Source organism: Pantherophis guttatus, chromosome 4 (assembly GCF_059756535.1).
Source record: "Pantherophis guttatus breed Tessera chromosome 4, ASM5975653v1, whole genome shotgun sequence".
Lineage (NCBI taxonomy): Eukaryota > Metazoa > Chordata > Lepidosauria > Squamata > Colubridae > Pantherophis > Pantherophis guttatus.
The window spans coordinates 16,702,303-16,726,055 of NC_142066.1; the positions used below are offsets into that span (position 1 = coordinate 16,702,303).

Below are 23,753 nucleotides of genomic sequence, written 5' to 3' on the forward strand. Positions count from 1 at the left end.
TTTTCTTTCTTTCTTTCTTTCTTTCTTTCTTTCTTTCTTTCTTTCTTTCTTTCTTTCTTTCTTTCTTACCACCCGCTGTTTCCATCCCAAATGACTATGAGCCACTTAAAGACCTGCTCCCATTAACAAAGTTAAAAAGAAATGTCAATGTCATGATATAATTAGATTACAAATACAATCACCCAAGTTCTGAAAGGCCTCTCAAAAGAAGAAATAGAGGAGGGGGGGAACATATAACATGATGGGTCAACTTCTCTTTGGTTCTTTGGAAAAAGTTTAAGTGGGGTAGTTCTAGCAAAATGTTTCGTGTTTGGCATTTGTTGACTGGAATTGCCTTTTTTTTCTGTCTCTCTCTCTCTACTTCCAATACTGTTTTCAGTTATGACTGTTTTGTTCAAGTCCATGAATATCATCATTCTATTTTCTTACTCAAAGTCTCTAGGGAGCTTCGCTGAACGTGTATTGATTTCTCCTATAATTACCCATAGAGTCTTAGCTTTGTAGCTTCTTCTCAAAACCCTGTCCAAGGGACAATCCAAAAGAACAGGTCAAGATTGGAAATTGTTATTAATTGTGGGACCTGAGAGCTAGAAATGTGACAATCTGTTCTTTGAGAAAAGATATATATGGAAGCTATTCTAATTAGTGAGAGGGGTTATTATTATTATTTTGTCATGTTTCATTGCTGCAGACAGTACTAGTTCATATGTGGTGACACAGGTATTCTTGAAGAAGATGATATTTTTCATTGCAGTAATGGCAGGGTTACTGCCAGGGTTGACATGCCTTACTCCTCGGATTAATGCATGTGCTATGGGGAAACCTCCCCATATGAAGCACAAGTATTTTTTGTCAGGCGATTTTATAATGGCTGGGATACTATCTCAGTTCTACATGTTATCTGATCCAGTGCATTTCAGAAGGCATCCTTCTGAAGAATTGGTTGATGAGCCCATGTAAAGATTTTCTCTTCTTAACTGTAGCATATCTCAAATCAGATATTCTTCTGTAATAGGATGCTTGGACTGAGTTAATTAGTATTATTATTTGCAACATAAATTATTTCTTCTGTTTCTTGCTGGTTAGTTCCTTCATTCTAAATATAGATTGCTACCCACTGATATTTCTTACCTGCCAAATAAATAATGAACACATTTGGTGTTTTGGGGATTAAAAATCCATATTAAGCTTTTCTCACTTATTTACTGTTATACAAATCACCAATGCTTTATTATTGAATCACTCTTTGTTGCCAATTGAATGTTAACATTTCATGATTTAATGGTTGCTGTGAATATTAGGGAATGATGGTGCTATTTAGCACTTGAACGTGATATCTAAAGAGGTGTCTCATGAAGCATGGAGCACAGATGTAGGGTCTGTCTTCCCTAATGTAAGAGCTATCTCTATATTTAGGATATGGAAGCTGCATGAAGGGACTTATATACAACATTTACCTTCAAGCATGCTTCAAAACAGATTTTTCACTTAGTTGCTCTATCTGATCTTTATGGAGAGGTTCATCAGCATAGCCTTATATCAATTTGAGAATATAACATTTCTCCATTCTCTCTCTCTCTCTCTCTCTCTTTCTCTCTCTCTCTCTCTCTCTTACACACACACACACGCACACACATACGCACACCCCTCCCAAAAAACCAACCAGTTGGAAAATAAAACAGCTAAAGATAGAAAACTAGAAGTATGTCTGACAATTACAGCTACATGATAATAAGATTATTAATGTAAAGTAATTCATCTGTTTCCTTGTGAAAATTCTATACAATGAATGAATCATAACAGCCAATCTTCATCTAGTGAAAAATTGTACTTCTATGTTTTTCCTAAGAGCATTTTCTCTTTCCTTTAAAATAATGTGTTGGACACTCTGAAATATTTCTGCAGACTATTTCCATTATTATGCAAGTGTTTTATTAGATTCCATACTCTTACATTACCTCTCATGTAATTTACACATCACTCATATGATTGAGTACATCTGTAGAAATGGAAAACATTTTTGAGGCATTTACATGATTTCCTGAATGGTAGTGTGTACAATCAAGTTTTGTGTGTAGTGTTTAGTTGAAAATAAAGTATATGTATTGTCACATTCTGTGAGAAATGAAATATGTTTATAATGAATGAAAGAGCCATAACAGTCAGGCTTCATCAACTAAAAAAATGTACTTTTATGTTTTTCCAAAGAGCATTTTCTCCTTTATCAAAAATCATGTTTTTAATTCTCTGAAATATTTTTCCAGACTATTTGAAATAAAGTATTTCATTAGATTTCATACCGTTATATTAGAACATTGTCCAGTTTCTGAGCGTATTTACATGATTAATTTAGGCATTTACATGAATAACTTACATGTGTAGTGTTCATTTGAAATATTTAAAAAAATATATGTAATGTCACATTCTTTGAGAATTGAAATATGTTTTGGAATATATCTCTTATTGCAGATTTTTCCTACAGAACTATCAACATATTCTGGCATTGGCTTTAGCTGTAACAGAGGTCAATGAAAACAAACACATTTTACCCAATGTGACTCTGGGTATGCACCTCTCTAATAGTTATTTCTTGGCGAGATGGACATACTTGGCTTCAATGGAGCTTCTCTCAACATGGGGCAGATTCATCCCCAATTATAAGTGTGATGCCAAGGATAGGGCAATATCTGTTATTGCAGGAACTAACTCTCACATCTATCAACACATGGCAAATGTTTTGAATGTCTACAAGATGCCCCAGGTAAGATTTGCCTTTGAATGAAATGTAATGGGCTGTGAGAAGAGCCTTGAGAGATAGGAGGAAGAGCCACAGGCTAGACAATGATCTGATCAAAAGCATCTGAGCCCAAACCAGAAAAGAAATTTGAGAAAGAAACTCAGAATGGACTCTTTCTTGTTCTTTCGAATGTAAAGGGAGAGGAGGGGGGGATTCTTTTAGACTTGCAAAATCAGAAAACCAAAATCACAAACACTAAACATACTTTTATTGTAAGTTTCAGTAACAAAAGCCCACAAGTTTGAAATCAATCTCCCGATCCTTTTACATTTTGAAAGTTACATTTACAAATGCAAGAAAACAATTACAAAATTATTTTTTGTTAAATTTTGTAATTTGGAAATAAAGTGGCCATCCAAACAGAAATGGAAAAAAAATGTGGTGGCTAGATGAGATATTTTAGATACTGTCCTTGATACAGTCTGAATCCAAACCAATTAATAGACTATGATTCCTTGACTGACTTATAAATACACTTTATATAAGTATCGATAGATTTTTGTGAATATATTTTCTTACCATATTTTAATAATCACATGCATTCATGATTAAGAAATTCAAGGTGTTATTATTTGGGAATTTCAGGTCACAAAAAGGTTGCTACTCCACATTTTCAAAAGCCTGTTTGAAAGAGGGGAGGGAAATTCTTTGATTTATAGTATGCATTCTCTTGGGATTGCTATTAAATAAAATGGAAAGTTAGTGGCAGATACATGACCCAAATGTGAAATAACTGAAGTAAAAAGAGGAAATTCATTCTATGTGCTTCAGAGGTGCTTTTTTCAAAAAGCAACTGGACTTTGCTTTACTTTCGCTTCTCATTCAAGAAGCTTCCTCACTTGATCAGAACCAAAGTTGGTTTGGCTGCAACTGCCAAAAAAGCCAACATAGTCCTAAGCTGCATCAACAGAGGCATAGAATCAAGTTCACATGAAGTCTTAGTATCACTTTATAAGGCCTTAGTTAGACCACACTTGGAATATTGCATCCAGTTTTGGTCACCATGATGTAAAAAAGATGTTGAGACTCTGGAAAGAGTGCAAAGAAGAGCAATTAAGATGATTATGGGACTGGAGGCTAAAACATATGAAGAACAGCTGCAGGAATTGGATATGTCTAGTCTAGTGAAAAGAAGGACTAGGGGTGATATGGTAGCAGTGTTCCAACATTTGAGGAGTTGCCACAAAGAAGAGGGAGTCAACTTATGTTCCAAAGCACCAGAAGGCAAAAGAGAAACAATTTTGCTTTTCCTCAAAGAAAAGCAAAATCCACAGGATCCAATCTGGGTCAATCACCGGGACCAGAGGTTTTGTCTTCCAAGCTTTTGTTAGAGCCCATCTTTGGGGAACTTCTCTCTAGCAGATTGTGTGCTGTTCTCTGTGTTGTATTTATAGTGCTTGTTGTAAGTAGTTTTTAAGATGTTGATTGGGTTTGTTGATGGCTGGCTTTTACGTCATTTGCTGTCATTTGTTTGTGTTGCCCAGCCCTCACCTTCTAAGTACTTAACAGGCTGGTGATAAATCAGCACTCCTGTTGAAGTCCAGTTGCCTTTTGAAAGTCCAGTTGCCTTTTGAAAAAACACATTTGAGACAACCATGACCTGATTGAGAATCTCCGTAGACATTCGCAGGGGGTCATATCAAGTGTCGGGGGTGCGGACACGCTGCTTCCGAGCGATTGCGCACTCCGGCTCCCAATGCGTGACTCGTGTCCTGGGCTGTGCAGAGTCTCAGGCCCAGGGTCCGCAGCTGATGTTGTGTAATGCCAGGTCAGTGGTTAATAAAGCCCCCCTCATTTGTGATCTTATTTTGGAGGGTGGTGCGGACCTGGCAGGTATTACAGAGACCTGGTTGGGCCAAGAGGGGGGGGTCCCTCTCGTCGAGGTGTGCCCGCCAGGTTTCCGTGCATTTCATCAGCCAAGGGCCCAGGGGAGGGGTGGGGGAGTGGCGGTGATTATTAGGAAAAGTCTTTGTCCGAGGGAGACCACTGTTCCTCAGATAGCCGGATGTGAGTCCCTTTGTGTGAAGTGGGGCCATGGGGTGCAGATGGGTTTGCTGACTACGTACCTGGCTCCCTGCCACGTGGCAGCGACCCTGCCTGAGCTACTCGACATCATTGCCGGGGTGGTGGTTGATACCCCAAGACTTATTGTCATGGGGGATTTCAACCTTCCATCCATGGCTGAGTCGTCAGAGGTGGCTCGGTAGTTCATGGCTTCCATGACGGCCATGGACCTGACCCAGTTAGTTCAAGGCCCCACTCACATAGGGGGACACACTCTGGACTTGATTTTTGTCTCTGGTCAGTGGTTGAATAATCTTGGTAGAGGGGACCTAGATATCGAACCCTTGTCATGGACAGATCATTTGCTCCTCCACTTAGACTTTCCTACCACTTTCTCCCGCCGCAGGGAGACGGAACCGAGCAGATGGTTCCATCCCAGGCGCCTGATGGACCCCAAAACGTTCCTGACGGAGCTTGGGACATTTCCTGAGACTCTAACACACGACTCGACTGAAGAGCTGGTGGCCGCCTGGGAAAGGGCGGCCGCTGGAGCTTTGGACCGGGTCATGCCTTTGCGGTCTTTGACCCGATGGCGATCTCAATTGGCTCCTTGGTTCTCTGAGGAGCTGAGAGAGATGAAGCATCGGAAAAGATGCCTAGAGAGCATTTGGAGGACAAGTCAATCCAATTCCGACTGGACACAGGTTAGGTCTTATATCAAGACCTACCTAGTGGCGATAAAAGTGGCAAAATCTAACCATTTTTCCGCTCTTATCGCATCTGCAGAGAACCGCCCAGCCGCCCTGTTTAGGGTGACCCACTCCCTTCTTCGGGGGGGGGGTGCGGGAAGATCCCTTGCAGGGTCGTGCTGAGGATTTTGTGCAATTCATGCACGATAAAGTCGCTTGGATTCGGGATGGCTTGGACTCAAATTGGATGAGTCCACGGGAAGAGAAGAGGGCAGGTCTTGAGAATGTTATCTGGGAGGAGTTTGATCCTGTGACTCCCGAGGATGTGGACAGGGTTCTGGGTAAGATTAGTGCCGCCACGTGTTTATTGGACCCGAGTCCCTCCTGGTTGGTACTGGCCTCCCAGGAGGTTACACGAGGCTGGCTCCAGGGAATTATAAGTGCTTCTCTGAGTGAGGGTGCCTTTCCTGCCGCCTTGAAAGAGGCGGTAGTGAGGCCCCTCCTCAAGAAGCCTTCCCTGGGCCCGGCTGAATTAGCCAACTATCGTCCAGTCTCCAACCTTTGTTTTGTGGTGAAGGTTGTTGAGAGCGTGGTGGCATGACAACTTCCCCGGCACCTGGATGAAGCTATCTATCTAGACCCGTACCAGTCGGGCTTCAGGCAGAGGTACAGCACAGAAACGGCATTGGTCGCGTTGATGGATGATCTCTGGAGGGTTCGGGACAGGGGTTGCTCTTCTGTCCTAGTCCTATTAGATCTCTCAGCGGCTTTTGATACCATCGACCGTGGTATCATTCTGCAGCGGTTGAGGGGGTTAGGAATAGGGGGCACCATTCTGCGGTGGTTCTCCTCCTTCCTCTCCGACCGCTCGCAGTTTGTGTTGGCAGGGGGACAGAGGTCGACCTCGAGGCACCTCACATGGGGAGTGCCGCAAGGGTCGGTCCTCTCGCCCCTCCTGTTCAACATTTATGTGAAGCCGCTGGGCGAGATCATCGTGGTTTTTGGTGAAGTGTCAACTGTACGCTGATGATACTCAGCTGTACATCTCCACCTCAGGCCACCCCAACAATGCCCTTGATGTGATGTCTCGCTGCCTGGAGGCCGTGCAGTCTGGATGGGGAGGAACAGGCTCAGACTCAACCCCTCCAAGACCGAGTGGCTGTGGCTTCCGGCGCCCTGATATAGTCAGCAGGTGCCATCGCATATGATGGCCGTGGCCAGGGGGGCCTTTTATCAGGTTCGTCTGATTCGCCAGTTGCAGCCCTTTCTGGACTGGGACGCCCTGCGCACGGTCACTCACACCCTTGTTACCTCCCGGTTGGACTATTGTAATGCTCTCTACATGGGGCTCCCCTTGAAGAGCACTCAGAGGCTCCAACTGGTCCAGAATGCGGCCGCGCGGGTGGTTATGGGTGCAACTCGTTGTGCCCATGTGACACCTCTCCTGCGTGAGCTGCACTGGCTCCCAGTGGTCTTCCAGGTGTGATTCAAGGTGTTGGTTACCACCATAGGACCCAGGTACCTTCGAGACCGTCTTCTGCCACCAATAGCCTCCCACCGGCCAGTTCGCTCCCACAGAGAGTGTCTCCTCAGGGTGCCATCGGCCAAGTTATGTCGGCTGACGACACCCAGGGGGAGGGCCTTCTCTATGGGAGCCCCAGCCCTATGGAATGAACTGCCCCCGGAAATATGTAAGATCTCCGACCTCCGGGTGTTTCGCTGCGCACTGAAGACCCTGTTGTTCCGCCAGGCCAGGCTATCAACATAATAATTTTAAATTGGGGTATTTTAAATTTCTGGGGTTTTAAATTGAGCCAAATTTATTTAATCATTTTAAATTTTTTAATCATTGTTTTGTCTTGTGTTTTTGAATAGGCTGTACAACGCCCTGAGTCCTTCGGGAGAAGGGCGGGATAGCAATAAAATTATTATTATTATTATTATTATTATTATTATTATTATTATTATTATTATTATTATTATTATTATTATTATTCACTCTGCCCTTCTAGTAACTGGTGCATAGCAACATATATCCATATTTGAATGTATACTCATATGCATCCACATTAGGATACAGGAAGTATGAGATGGGAACTAAGCAAAGCTGGAGGATGCACATTGAACACAAAACAGTGTTCTTATGCTGTTCATTTGACATAAAATCTCATCTTCATCTCACCATGACTTCATTACTTTATTTTAAATTTATTTATTTATTTATTTATTTATTTATTTATTTATTTATTTATTTAATTTACTGTTTTCTATGAAAAGAAAGGCTAATGAAATTTTGGGATGGATTTCCTTCCTTAATCCCAACCAAACCATTTTAGCCCTTAAGATTTCTGCTCCATTTTCAGTATAACATTGCCTGAATTAATGCATTTCTGAGGTCTCTGGTTTTGTATTTATCCTACAAATATGAAAATTCTGCACACCAGTTCTTTCTGAATATGATTACCATATTTTTTGCTTCATAAGACACACCTAGGTTTCAAGGAGGAAAAGATGAAAACAAAATATGAACATGGAGCACCATCTCACTGTGAATATGGAGCATTGAATATGGAGCAGTAGTGTAGTGACGGCAGGAGGCGGAGCCTGAGCGGACCACAGATAGGTGTCCTCTCATGTGCCAGCTCCGCCTATTGACTCCTGCACTGAGGAAAAGAGTCAGAAGAGGTGGAGTTCAGCACTGTAAAAGGACCCCACCATTGTGGCCCAGCTGCAATTCACCATATTCACTCCATAAGATGCACAGACATTTCCACCCACTTTTTTGGGGGGAGGGAAGTACGTCTTATGGTGTGAAAAATATAGTAGATCTTGGTTATTATGGAAGATCATAAATTAAGAGCAGATATTTTTCAAAAACAATGAATATTTCATTTTGGAAAATCATGTTCCCTTTTTTCTATATTCAGCTGATATATGGATCTTCTCCAATGATAGATGACAAGATACAAACTGTTTTCTTTCATCGTTTTTTCCCAAATGGTGACCAACAGATTATGGGTATTCTCCACTTGTTGCTGCATTTAAGGTGGACATGGATTGGATTGATTCTCCAACCTGAGGAGAGTGAAAAGAGATTCATACAAGATGCTATTATTTTGTATTCTCAGAAAGGTATCTGCTTTGACTTCATGGAAGAGATGGGCAAGGAAACATTTTCTAATGATATTGCAGGAGTATTTAAAGACTTTGGTAAAATGTACATGATTATCATGAAGAGCACTACCAATGTCATTATCCTCTATTGTGAAAACCAAGTCACCGCCATTTTTAGAATGTTGCCCTATTTTACAGATTTTGAAGAGATGCCCGTTGAGAGAAAAGATAAAGTTTGGATAATGCCCGCCCAGATGGAGTTTACATCCCTTCCCTTTCAAAAATATAGGGGTATGGACTTTTTCCATGGTGTTATAACTTTTGCAATTTCTTCCAAGGAGATTTCTGGATTCGACAAATTCCTTCAGATGAGAAACCCAACTTCTGAAGTGGAAGACCATTTAATGAGAGTGTTCTGGGAAAAGGCTTTTGAATGCTCATTTTCTAAAGATAATTCAGATGAAGATGCTGGAATGCTGTGCACTGGAGAAGAGAAGTTGGAGAATCTACCCAAGTCTGTGTTTGACACCACCATGACTGGGCAGAGTTACAGCATCTATAATGCAGTCTATGGTGTGGCACATGCTTTACAAGCCATGCTTTCCCCCCAGTCCAAACACAGAGCAAGGCCAGAAGTTGGGAGAGAAACATTGTTGACTCAAAAAGCATGGCAGGTAACAAAAGAATAAATGAACATTTCCTATTGCTCTTCTTTCTAATGCAATGAGCTCCACCACTGTGGATATGAAAACATCAAATTGGTTATTTTTAAGTCTTGTATGACTCAATTTTCCTCATCCTTCCAAGATTTAAAAAGTTTTGCAATTGTGAATAGATAACAACTTATAATAATATGGAGGAAAAGGTTTAGATGCTGCAGCATCTGTCTGGTTGATAGAGGTGCAAAGGATGAAGGTTAGAGGAACATTAATTCTATGAAAGCGCCCAATCATGTTAAAGGGATGACACATAAATTAATACCAATGATTCTTTCTTTCTTTCTTTCTTTCTTTCTTTCTTTCTTTCTTTCTTTCTTTCTTTCTTTTTCTATCTATCTATCTATCTATCTATCTATCTATCTATCTATCATTTATCAAACTATCTATCATTTATCTATCAATCATCTCCCTTTCCTTTCCTTTCCTTTCCTTTCCTTTCCTTACCATTCCATTCCCCTCCCCTCCCCTTAATTTTCTTTTCTTTTCTTTTCTTTTCTTTTCATTTCACTTCACTTATTAATTGTCTACCTCTGTTTCTCTTTAGCTCCATCACTATTTGAGAACCATCTCATTTAATAACACGGCAGGACAGAAAATTTCCTTTAATGAAAATGGGGATCTAGAGACTGGATTTGACATTATCAACTGGGTCACCTTCCCAAATGAGACCTTTGTTAAAGTCAAAGTTGGAAAGATTGACCCAACAACTTCTCCAGATAAGCTATTCACTATTTCTGTACAAGACATCACCTGGCCTACCATGTTTAAACAGGTATTTCCTGCTCTGATTTCGTACTGTGTGTTCTTTCCCTTCTCTTCTTGTTCACATAATTATTGATTTGAATGGATGTTACCCTTAAAGTTGTCAGACCAGAGACAACAGGGAGCTTGAAATACAAAGACTGAAATTTTAAGCCAGGCTCCTTGTCAAATTTTTATGGTTTTAGCAGAACCTAATTCAATACCTAGAGTCTTTTTTTATATTTCAAAATTGCCTTGATACATGCACACACACAAAAGACACACACAAGTTAAAGTCATTAAAGCTAAATATGATGTAATTCACAACATTTCAACACAGAGGGTGTGCCAAATTTAATGCCTGCTGTGCATGCTGGGAGATTTGCATCACAAGAGGATATGTTTGGAAAATCCATGGTTTATTTTGCCAATCATGCTTCTAAATATTATCCAAGCTGCCTTTCCAGAATCTATGCAATTTGAAGTTACGTTTCATTTTCAAGGGGGACTATCTTTTCTGAAATCCTTGATGTTAATGTCATTGAAAAAAGTTGTGAAAAAAGAAGTAAAAAATCATTTGATTGACGACATATTCTAGCTAATGGTTATTATATGCTGTGGTTGGCTAAAGCTGGTCTGCCTCTTTGGAAGGCATGTAGACTTCTGCTTCTCCCTTTTCAGTTATGGCTGTAGTAGTTTCTGAGTGTCTTTGCTCAATCCATCAACAGTTTTGGTCTCAGCTCTTTCACGTACAACTGGCTGCTGTAGCTCTCCAACACTCCAACTCTCTTTTATCTCTTCTACTGCCACCCACCAATCTTCTTTTTAAAGTTATATTTTGTTTCTTTCCAAGGGTTAATTTCTTCTATATGTATTCTGCATTGCTACCTGTTTTTTTCCCTTTCTTGCTGTCTGTTGTATATTCAAGCAAGCATGAAGGAGGTAGATCTACTCTTTTATCTCTTCATTTTTAATCCAGATTTTTCATTTTGCTTTTTGCTTTCTGAACCAATCTTCCTCCTAGGACCAGCAAAAGAATGAGCCATCTACCATTTTGAGTAGACAGGAATTAATAAGTTTATCCTCACCCTGTGGCTAAGGAACTGGGAATGCTATTTCTAGTCACATTTCCTTTCCCTCTTTTAGAAGCAAAAAAATTCTCCACGTTTGCTGGTTCACTCTGACAAGTATCCTCATATGCCATCCTCAAACTCTGCTTTCCTCAGTATCTTATATACTGGGATTCTGGTCTGTCAGATTAGCTCTTTTATTATGGTGTGGGTGGGGTTCAGAAGTGGAGTGGTGACTCGAGCCTTTAAAAAAAAGAATTCAGAATAATGAAATGGGGAATACAGAGATAAATATGATGGGTGGGTGGTGGGTGGATTGGTGGGTGGATGGATGGGTTGGTGGGTTAGTGGGTGCATGGGTAGGTGGGTGGATGGACGGACGGACGGATGGATGGATGGATGGATGGATGGACAGTTGGATAGATAGATGGATGTAGAGATGGATGGACAGTTAGATGGATGGATGGATGGATGGATGGATGGATGGATGGATGGATGCATGGATGGATGGATGGATGGATGCATGGATGGATTGGGTGGGTGGAGACTCTGCCAAGTTCTGGTGTATACTCCAAATGGCAAGAATAATGATAAAACAAAGGAAAGCAATTGAGACTAATATTCCTGGCACGGATGGGAAGGAAAAAAGAAAAATATCCTAGCCAAATATCTTCACATCTCCAATTCTTAGTGTTCCTACCTTCAGTTTTGATTCTAGCTCTCATTTCCTTCAGCGTGTTCACTGATTTGTTATAATTGCTTTAAAACATCACATTTGTTGGGATATCTACAAGGTCTTCAAGGTATGACCATAATGGAATCTGCCCATTAGGTCATATCTCAAAAAAAAAAAATCATCAAATGAATCAAACTCAATTTAACACATTTTTAAAATCAAACTCGTTAATTGATCACTGCCATAGAATAGAATAGAATAGAATAGAATAGAATAGAATAGAATAGAATAGAATAGAATAGAATTCTTTATTGGCCAAGAGTGATTGGACACACAAGGAATTTGTCTTGGTGCATACGCTCTTGGTGTACATAAAAGAAAAGATACATTCATCAAGAATCATAAGGTACAACACTTAATGATAGTCATAGGGTGCAAATAAGCAATCAAATCCTATTAGGAAACAGTCAATATAAATCTTAAGGATGCCAGCAACAAGGTTACAGTCATACAGTCATAAGTGGGAGGAGATGGGTGATAGGAACAATGAGAAGATTAATAGTAATTCAGACTTAGTAACTAGTTTTACAGTGTTGAGGGAATAATTTGTTTAGCAGAGTGATGGTGTTCAGGAAAAAACTGTTCTTGTGTCTAGTTGTTCTGGTGTGCAGTGCTCTATAGCATCGTTTTGGGGGTAGGAGTTGAAACAGTTTATGTCCAGGATGCGAGGGATCTATAAACATTTTCACAGCCCTCTTTCTTACTCATGCAGTATACAGGTTCTCATTGGAAGGCAGGTTGGTAGTAATTGTTTTTTCTGCAGTTCTGATTATCCTCTGAAGTCTGTGTCTGTCTTGTTGGGTTGCAGAACCAAACTAAACAGTCATAGAGGTGCAGATGACAGACTCAATAATTCCTATGTAGAACTGTATCAGCAGGTTCTTGGGCAGTTTGAGCTTCCTGAGTTGGCTCAGAAAGAACATTCTTTGTTGTGCTTTTTTGATGACGTTTTTGATGTTAGCTGTCCATTTTAGGTCTTGAGATATGGTAGAACCTAGAAATTTGAAGTTCTCTAATATTGATACTGTGTTGTCTAGTATTGTAAGAGGTGGTAGTATGGGAGGGTTTCTCCTAAAGTCCACCACCATTTCTACAGTTTTGAGTGTGTTCAGTTCCAGATTGTTCTGGTCGCACCACAAGACTAGTTGTTCAACCTCCCGTCCATATGCGGATTCATCATTGTCTCGAATGAGACTGATCACTGTTGTGTCATCTGCAAACATCAGTATTTTAACAGATGGATAGTTTGAGATGCAGTCATTGGTATATAGAGAGAAGAGAAGTGGACAGAGCACACAGTCTTGTGGGGCCCCTGTGCTAATTGTACAGGTATCTGATGTGATTCTGCTTAGCTTCACCTGCTGTTTCCTGTCTGTTAAGAACCTTATGATCCATTTACAAGTGTGTTCAGGTACCGCTAGCTGATTTAGCTTAGTTAGAAGAATGTCTGGAATGATGGTATTGAATGCTGAACTAAAGTCTACAAAGAGGACCCTTGCGTAGGTCTTTGGAGATTCAAGATGTTGTAGGATGTAGTGCAGAGCCATATTAACAGCATCATCTGTTGATCTATTTGCTCGGTATGCAAATTGCAGAGGGTCTAACAGCAGATCCATGATAGTTTTCAAGTGAGACAGCACTAGCAGTTCAAAGGTTTTCATAAATACAGATGTTAGAGCAACTGGTCTGTAGTCATTCAGTTCCTTGATGGTGGGCTTCTTCGGCACTGGGATGATACATGTATACAATACTCCCTCCCACCCCCCAGTATTGTACAGTATACAATACTGTATTTGGTCCTCTGCTGCTGTGGAAAATGCAAAGAAAGTAAATAGGAATGTGTTTAAGGCTCCAGACAATCCCCGGACAGAATTCAGGTTACAATACTTTACTGTATACAGTGGAACCTGTGGTCAAAAATGCTTCTGACCATGACCAAATCAGGTTCCGACCAAAAAAATTCACAATTTTTTTTTTCGTGGCCGATTTCCCCTCATGCACCATTATTTTTGTAAGCGCCAAATTTCCAAAATTAGATTTGGGTCATGATCAAATTGGGTTGCGACCAAAGTTATGGAACGAATTATGATCATGACCAGAGGTTCAACTGTACTATTTATTGTTTAAATACAAATAAAATAAACAGGTATACATATAAAATGATTTAGAATAAAATAAACATCCTAGATCCATTTTGGCGAACCTATTGAACACATGTTGGAAGCAACACACAGAATCATCCCATGAGGGATGCGCAGCCTCTCTGGCTCCTCATCCATGTTCCTGTGCACACACGTGTGCCAGTCAGCTAGCCTTCATGCGAGCGGGATTGCCAAAACTAGGAAAAGAAGAGTTCCTTCACACATGCGTGAGCCAGCACCCAAACTTCCGGGTTTACGTTGGGAGCATGCGCGATGACCAGCTGTTCGTCGAGTGCATGTCTGTGCTGGAAACTGGAAGTTCAGTTGCCGGCTTGCACATGCATGATGGAATTCTGCTCTTCCAAGTTTCAGATCTCCCACGCATGCGAATGTCAGCGAGGTCATGAGGTCCAGGCAGGATGGTTTTGCATGCCATTTCTGGCATGCAGGCAAGCACGCGATGGTGTAAAAGTTTTGCCATCACTGTCCTAGATCAACAACACCCAACAAAATTAAATTATCTACCACAAATAAAATTCTTTTTTTTAATTAAAAAGTTTTATAGGAAATAAAAGCATTTTCACCCCCACCCTTCCCCCCTCAACCCCTCCCTCCCCTTTCCCACCCCCCCTTCCCCTCCTTCCCCCCCACCCCCTCCCTAGACTTCCCAGAACAAGCACAGGGTATAGCATTCACAAATCAAAAGCTAAAATATGCTAACAAATTATTACATTTCATATTCTCCCTAGATCCTTAACTCCTTATAACTCAAAAAACAAACATAAACTACTTAAAATTACTTCATTCATATGCTATATGAATCTTCTTATTCGGATATTTCTTCTGTATATAATCGATCCATCTTCTCCATTCCGATATGTATCTTTCATTTGAATGGTCTTTAAGATATGATGAAATTTTTGGCATTTCTGCCAAATGCACAACTTTTAATGTCCATTCCTCAGTGGTAGGTGGATCTTCCTTCTTCCAGTACTGTGCCACCAGTAACCTGGCAGCCGTTATTAAGTTCAAAACCAACTTAGTCTCTATTACAGTACAGTCCGTGACTATTCCCAACAAAAAGAACTGTGGTGTAAATTTAATTTTTTTCTTTAAAATGTTTTGAATAATCCACCATATTTTTATCCAAAAAGCCTTAATTTTTTTACATGTCCACCATATATGAAAATATGTAGCATCTTCACACTCACATCGCCAACACTTAGGTTGTAAATTTGGATTCGTACAGGCTAATTTTTTGGGGTCTAAATGCCATCTATAAAACATTTTATAAAAATTCTCCCTTAGATTTTGTGCTTGTGTAAATCTTACATTTCTGATCCATATCTTTTCCCATGTTTCCATCATTATTGGTTCACCTACATTTTGTGCCCATTTTATCATACAGTCCTTGACTAATTCTGTTTCTGAATCTATTTCCACTAATACATTATACAACCCTTTTATATGCATTTGACCTTTATCTCTTGTTTGCTTTATCAGATTCTCATTCTGCTGCAAAATACCAATTTTTTGATCTTCTCTCCATCTGGCCTGCAGATGTCCATACTGAAACCAAGTCCTAATAATTCCTTCTTCTCTTAATTGTTCCATTGGTTTTAATTGTAATCTGACTCCTTCCTTATAAAGGAGTTCCTTATATGTAATCTTATCTTGCTTTTGTTCTAAATTTATATTCTCTATCACGTGTCTGGGTATTGTCCATATTGGTAACTTATCACTTAATTTATATTTATACTTTTTCCAGACATGCAATAGAGCATTTCTTAATATATGACTTTTAAAAGCCTTAACTACTTTCTTGTCATACACTAAATAAGCATGCCAGCCATAGACCAAACCATAGCCTTCAATATTCAATATCTTTTTCTCTGTTAAATTTATCCAGTCCGTGATGGCTGAGAGGGCAGCGGCTTCATAATACAATCTTAAATTGGGCATTTTAAGAACACCTCTTTCTCGAGTGTCTTGCATTATCTTTTGTTTGACTCGAGGTTTCTTCCCTGCCCACACAAACTTATTTATGCCCTTCTGCCATTCCTTCAAATTTTCATCTTTTTTTAATACAGATATCATTTGAAAAAGAAATAACAATTTTGGTAAAATATTCATTTTTACAGCAGCTATCCTTCCCAGCAAAGACAATTGTAGTTTTTTTCCAATTTTCCATCTCTTTTTGTATTTTGTGCCATAATGGTTCATAATTGTGCTGATATAATTTCATATTTGTTGTCATAATATAAACCCCTAAATATTTAACCTTCTTAACTACTTCAAATCCTGTTAACCTTTCTATCTCTTCTTTCTGGCTTCTAACCATATTTTTAGCTATTATTTTCATTTTAGCTGCATTTATTTTAAAACCAGATACTTGTCCATATAAGCAGGTTATATCCATCAAGGCTGTAACCGATTGTACCAGTTGGGTTAAGGTAACAACCAGGTCATCCGCAAATGCTCGTAACTTATACTCATGCTGTCTAATTTTAATTCCCTTTATTGTATCCATCTCACATATTTTACTTAGTAAAACTTCCAGCGTCAACACAAACAATAACGGAGACAAGGGACAACCTTGCCTTGTTCCTTTTTCTATATTAAAAGCATCTGTTAAACCACCATTAACTATTATTTGCGCTGTTTGTTTTTGATATATTGCCTTAATAGATTGTACAAATTGTTCTCAAAATTGCATCCTTTTTATTAATTTTAATAAAAATTGCCAATTCAGTCTGTCAAAGGCTTTTTCAGCATCCAAAAACACTAGCACTGTGGGGACCTGGTTGTTCCTTCCCAAATACTCTAATAAGTTAACAATTTGCCTTACATTACTCTTCATTTGTCTGCCATTTATAAAACCAGTTTGATCATGGTGAATCATTTGCTGCATAACTGTCATTAGTCTATTTGCTAAAATTTTAGCAAAAATCTTATAGTCTGTATTTAAAAGTGAAATCGGCCTGTAGTTTTTAGGATCTGTATAGTCATGCCCTTCTTTTGGGATCAGCGAGATAAATGCTGTCTTCCAAGTTGGAGGTACCTCTCCTCCCTGTTGTATATTGTTAAATAATTCTTTCAATGGTTCCACAATTTCCTCCTGTAAAGTTTTATAATAAATAGCTGTCAGACCGTCCGTCCCAGGAGCTTTACCCACTTTCAACTGCTTGATTGGTAACACAATTTCCTCAGAAGTTATCATTTGATTTAAACTATCCCTCTGCTCATTTGAAATTGTATAAATATTCTCTTTCTGCAAATATCTATCTATATCTATATCTTTAATTTTGTCACCAGTATACAGCCTCGAATAAAACTCTAAGAAAGATTTTTTAATCAATTGTTGCTCATAAACCTCTTTACCCTTATATCTTATTTTCTTTATTGTCCTTGATTTTTGCTTTTTCCTTAACAGGTATGCTAACCACCTGCCTGGTTTATTGGCGTTATAAAAAGTGTTATGTTTTGCATAGCGTAAATTAGTTGCCACTTGATCTGCTATTAACATATTAAATTGACCTTTCAATAAATTGATTGCCTCTTTGATTTTCTTATCTGTTGGATTGACTATTAAAGCCGGTTCCTGTTTACTAATCTCATCTTCTAATTCTTTTCTTTTTGCCCCCTGTTTCTTTCTATGTTTATTATTCAAATATATCCAAATTCCTCGCATATATGCTTTACTTGCATCCCATACCATTTCCATAGATGTACCCTTTTGCATATTCATAACAAAAAATGCTTTCATAAATTTTTTACACTCTTACATTTTCTTCATACCTAAATAAGTTATCATTTAACCTCCAGGACCTCCTAGACCCTTTTCCACACTCCAATTCCAACCAAACTGGACTATGGTCTGTCAATATTCTTGGGCAAATCTTCGTGTTCTTCCCCCTAAATAAGAGATCATTAGTAATTAGTATAAAATCAATCCTTGAAAAGGATTGATGTCTATCTGAGAAGAAAGTAAAATCTTTTTCTTCCAGATTTCTTTCACGCCAAATATCCCTCAACTCCCAATCATCCATCATCTCCCAAAATGCTTTGGGCAATTTTGCTCTTGTTAAAACATTTTGTTTAGGTCCCTTCTTGTCTTTTTTAAGATCCAAGACCCCATTCCAATCACCCAACAGGATACAAGTTTTATATGCCCATTGTGTCAACTTCGAGTGTAGCAAATTGTAGAAGTTTTCTTGTTGTTGATTCGGGGCATAGACTCCAATTACAAGTATTTTTTCTCCTTTAATTAAAAGTTCTATCGCTAAGAATCTTCCTTGGTCATCTGCTTCAATTAATTTAGCAACTAAGTCTCTTTTCAGATATATAACTATACCATTTTTCTTTTCTGGTGCTGCTGCTACGTAGTGTGTACCAAGTCTTTTTGATCTTGTACTCTTATATGAGTCTCTTGTAGACAAATCACATCATTTTTAAATTGTTTAAGATAATGAAATATTTTTCTTCTTTTCTGTGGAGAATTCAAACCGTTAACATTCCAAGTCAAAAATCTAGTTCCCATCTCTGCCCCCCCCTTTTTTAAAAATTTGATTTATATGCCGCCCTTTTCCAGAGACTCAGGGCGGCTTACAATGTGTTAAGCAATAGCCTTCATACTTTTGTATATTTATACAAAGTCAGCTTATTGCCCCCACAAGCTGGGTCCTCATTTCACCTACCTTAGAAAGGATGGAAGGCTGGGTCAACCTTGAGCCTTGGAGAGATTCGAACCAGCAGTAAATTGCAGGCAGCTGTGTTAATAACAGGGTGCGTAGACCACTGTACTATCAAGGCCCTTGAAGCAACTGGAGCAGATTCTGGTGGTCTTGTCTCAATTGACCTTTAGGTCTTGCTCCTCCCACTGCTTCTGTTTTGGTAGATTCTTGAATTGTTTCTTGAGTTGCCATCTGGAATTGTTGCTGTCTTGATACTTCTTTAAGCCTAGCTGTCACTGATCTGCTCTGTCTTTGATCCTTGGGTTGTGCTAAATCAATTAACTCCAAGTCTTGAACAGCCATCTGAATTTGTAATGATTCTTCTCCTTGGCCTGTCAAGACTCCCCCCTGGACTACTGTCAGGAGCTCTTCTTTTTCACCTTCCATCACTTCCTTCTTTCTTTTGCCTTCTGGTGATTTGGGTGATTTGGGTGTGCCAGCCTTTAATACATTAATATAAAAATCTCTTGCTTTCCAAATTCTGTTAAGCCGATGCCTCTCTCCCGAATAGGTCACCACTAGTCCAGCTGGCACCTCCCATCTGTATCTGGAGTTTTTTCAGTTCATCCACCAGAAAAGCATACTCCCTTCTGGCTCTCAAGATCTAAGGGGGGGGATTTCTTTCATTGTCATCACTTCCTGGCCTTCAATCCGAAGTTTGTTTTTAAAAGTAGCCTATAGAATTTCATTACGTACTCTCCTTGTAGTAAAATATATCACAATGTCTCTTGGTAAATGTTTCTTTCTAGCAACCCAAGAATTAACGCGATACAGCTTGTCAATCTGCCAGCCCAGATCATTTTTTGACTCCCCCACCAATGGTGCCAATACCTCAGACATCATTTCTCTCAAGTTCTCTTGTTTGTTCTCCTTCACCCCTCTAAATCTTAAAGCAAATTCCATATCTCTGTATTGTATCATAGTTACATCATTTTCAGCCCTCTGAATTCTGTTCTGAGCTTCTCCTAATTTATTATCCAAGATTACCGTAGATTGTTTAACTTTTTCAACTTTATCATCCACCATTTCAATATTTCCTGCCAAACATTTAAATGTCATTATGATATCATCCCTAATTTGCTGATTCCGAGTTGCAATCTCATCTGACACAACCTGTATTTTTTCATTGGTTTCATTAATTTTTTCATTAATCACAATAGCAAGTTTCTCTTGTGTAACTTGGAGGGCTTGTTGTAACATCTCCAACGTTAAAGTCTGTGGATCTGCTGGAGGGGCAGGAGCTTGTGATCTAGGAATATGAGCTGGGGAGCTGCCAGCACTTCCCGTTCCTTTAATAGGAACAGTCTTTACAGATTTTGAGGCCATCTCCAATTTAAAATTCTTTATATTTTAATCAGAAGCAAAAAAGAAAAGTTCTTCAAGAAAAATTCCAAACTTAATTAGCGTTTTAAAATCCTCCTTCTATCAATACAGAAGTTCTTTCCAGGCAAAGGGCTGCCAGCAAAGCGAAACTTTCTTTAACTTTCACTTTCCCCCACCCCTTCAGGCTTCAATCGCCATCTTGTTGCAAAGTGCTAATTGTTAGTTCCGAAGGAGGCTACAAACGTCGGAGTTAGGTAAAGATACTTGCAGTCTGATTTCTCCTTGCTTGTTCTGCCTGCTGCTGGTTCAAATTGTTAAAGTCCCCTCATTTCCATTCAGCAGAATTGGATGTGGCTTCTAGGTCCACTAATTAGTGGATTCGTCCCTGGTCCAGAGCAGCTTGACAGGCTTTTAGGGAGCGCACACCCTTCGCGTCCCAGGATCCTTCCTAGGGCATTTGGGGGGGGGCTCAACCTACACCTGTCTGCTCTTCTCTCTCCCCTTTGCCCGGGGAGAGGGTTCCAAGCCTCCAGACAGCAGTTTTTCGGCTGTTCTGGGGCTTTAACGGAACCGGGGATCGGGCGCCCGTAAAAGAGCGTCTTCGAGGCTCGCGGAGCCAACCGGAAGTCCACAAATAAAATTCTTACCTTACAGAAATACTGCAATGCAGCATACATTTTAAAATTTTTCTTCCCCTCTTTTTCATTGCAATTGTCTTTTGCTAACTTCAGCTCATTCTGCAGGGTTTTTGTCTGCAATTTTCTTTGCAATTTGAAAATAGGAAACTGAGCTATATCATGTTTCCAAAAAATGTAGTATTTCTACAAATTATCTATAGTAATATAAACTAATCTCCAAGATAAAAGCAAGGAAACACAACACTGTAGAATGCTTGGTGTAGATGCTGGCTAGCATTTCTACAAGCAGTTTTAAGGTAAATGCAAAGAAACTTTATTTTTGCAAAGTACTGCACTTACAAAGTACAGTACTTAAAAAGAAGCAGAGCAGTTTCCAAAAGGCTTACAAACAAACAGTACAGTACTATGGAGCAGGGATGTCAAACTAGCGACATTCACGGTGGCGTCATGTGACGTATTGAGACTTTTTTCCTTCACTAAACCAGGCAGGGGCTGGTTTAGTGACCAGCACATGATGCATCCGGCCCGTGGGCTGGGAGTTTGACAGCCCTGTTATAGAGTAACAAAAAAAGAACATTTTAAAATACTTACAGAAGCAATTCTTCAGTCCTCAAGCCAGCAAAAAAACAATCCTCCAGGCAGCCGAAAATCCTCCACGCAGCACAGAAAGAAACAAAAACAACCTCGGCACTGGCTTCAAAATCACCAAATCTTGTTTGGCCATGGGACCAGGAGAAAAAACAACCCAGTTTCAGAAAATTGCATGTCATAACCCCGAAACGCAAAGGGAAGTTACAGAGTAAAAAATGGCTGTCACTGCAGCAGTGACTGAATCCAAGTCACATGGCTACAGAGCCCTCTTTTTGGTCGCAGTTTTGAATTTCTAACAAGTACCCTTTCTGGATACATTCATTCTTGTGAGAATTTGTTAAATTGAGTGGTCGTACCTGGGTATTACCTGTATTTAGATGTAAAATTCACCCTGACATAGAATTTTCTGACAGAAAACTTGTGACTTTTAATAAATCCTGCTTTCACTTCTTGATAGGTTCAACCTCTTTCTGTATGCAATGACAATTGCTATTCAGGGACCAGGAAGAGGAAAATAGAAGGGAAGCCATTTTGCTGTTATGACTGCATTCCATGTGCAAAAGGGAAAATTTCAAACCAGATGGGTAAGAGCTGCTTTGCGGAAAACTATTCAGATTCCTTACAGTAACTGTGATTCAAAATGGTAATATTTAAACCTCTTAAGGCAGGGGTGTCAAACTTGTGGCCCATGGCCCGGATGCGTTACATGCTGGTCATACCCACATCTGGTTTAGCAAAGAGGAAAAAAGTTGTGATATGTCACGTGACGACTCTGTGATGACACAATTTTGACACCCCTGTCCTAAGGAGACTTTTATTGCCATGACTGAATGAATGATATTCCTTCATAAATTTAAAAATGAACAGATATTTAGAGAATCCAAAAATAAATGTTTGGTTTGAATTTTTCTAGATTGTTCAGATAATGGCTTATAATTAATGCAGAACTAAGTAATTAAAAGATAAGCCCAATGAAAATCTATTTCTTTTGTAGGACAAGGGATTTTCCCAAGAATGATAGAAGAGAGAGAGAGAGAATGAATGAAGGAAGGTGGAGAGGGGAAGGGAGAGGGGGGACAATATATACAAAAAAAGAACAGCGTAGAATTGTAATCACAAAACAATGTGTAAGTATTACACATTCTGGCATATTTAAAGCATGGCACTAAATATACAATAAGAGATTATCATTTAATTAATGCCATTACTTAGCTCCTACATGAACCCTCAATCCCAGTACATTGGTATTTCTAGAAATTGACCATGACATTTTCTTTTTTCAGATGCAGTTGATTGCTTTCAATGTTCAGAAGAACACTATGCAAACAAGGCTCAAAATCTCTGTATTCTAAAAACTACAACCTTCCTGTCTTACAATGAGCCACTGGGAATCACTTTGGCCACTGTTAGTCTCTTTTTTTCTTTCTTGACAGCTTTGGTGTTGGGAATCTTCATTAAAAAGCAGGACACACCCATAGTCAAAGCCAACAATAGGAATCTCACCTACATTCTTCTCATTGCCCTCCTCCTTTCCTTCCTTTGCAGCTTACTCTTTATTGGGAAACCTGACCAAATGAAATGTCTCTTGCAACAAACTGCTTTTGGTATCATCTTCTCCATAGCCCTTTCTTGCATTTTGGGGAAAACAACCATTGTTGTTATTGCTTTCATGGCCACTAAGCCAGGTTCCAAAATGAGGAAATGGGTGGGGAACAGGTTGGCCAAAGGTATTATCCTATCTTGCTCCATAGCACAATTCACCATTTGTATAGTATGGTTGGCAATTTCTCCCCCATTCCCAGATTCAGACATGCACTCCATGGCTGAAGAAATTGTCTTGGAATGTAATGAAGGTTCAGCCATCATGTTTTACCTTATCCTTGGCTTTATGGGGTTCTTGGCTTCTATCAGCTTCACAGTGGCCTTTCTAGCCAGGAGGTTGCCTGACAGCTTTAATGAAGCCAAATTTATCACCTTCAGCATGTTGGTCTTTTGTAGTGTCTGGGTATCATTTGTCCCAACTTATTTGAGTACAAAGGGAAAATATATGGTGGCCGTGGAGATCTTCTCCATTTTGGCTTCGGCAGCTGGATTACTGGGCTGCATCTTTTTCCCCAAATGCTATATTATCATTCTTAGACCTGATTTGAATACGAAGGGACAGTTAATAAAGAAATGATTCAGAGTTTGCTTATTGGTGTGATGTATTAAGTGTTCCCCTAATTCCAACAGTAAACGTGGGACTCATTTCATGCCAGAATTGTTGATTCAGTGACATAAATGTAATCATATAATCTCAACACAAATTTCTACTAAAGCTCTCTTGCGCATAGTGAAGAGGATGTCAGGGTTCCAAGTAACAGCCCAGATAAAATAAAAACTCCAAGGCCAGAAGGTTCCTCAAAGTATAGATTTATTAGGCATGTCATATTGGCACAGCCTGTGAAAAACCAACTC

At 39.5% G+C, this 23,753-nt stretch overlaps 1 protein-coding gene across 1 annotated transcript; it reads left to right on the forward strand.

Moving 5' to 3' along the window:
* The first annotated feature begins 756 nt into the window (after positions 1–756).
* LOC132710025 (vomeronasal type-2 receptor 26-like) lies at positions 757–23,486 on the forward strand. Its single transcript, XM_060685340.2, has 6 exons — positions 757–956; positions 2,584–2,761; positions 8,418–9,278; positions 9,868–10,095; positions 21,754–21,880; positions 22,580–23,486. The coding sequence occupies exons 1-6, from the start codon at positions 757–759 to the stop codon at positions 23,473–23,475; spliced, it is 2,490 nt and encodes an 829-aa protein (XP_060541323.2). The 3' UTR covers positions 23,476–23,486.
* The last annotated feature ends 267 nt before the right edge of the window (positions 23,487–23,753 follow it).

Excerpts from the sequence above, each read along its gene's own strand:
- LOC132710025 (XM_060685340.2), top strand. The coding sequence starts at position 757 with ATGGCAGGGTTACTGCCAGGGTTGACATGCCTTACTCCTCGGATTAAT. Across the intron at positions 2,762-8,417 it reads ATGTCTACAAGATGCCCCAG|CTGATATATGGATCTTCTCC; the intron begins GTAAGATTTGCC and ends TTCTATATTCAG. Across the intron at positions 10,096-21,753 it reads GGCCTACCATGTTTAAACAG|GTTCAACCTCTTTCTGTATG; the intron begins GTATTTCCTGCT and ends ACTTCTTGATAG.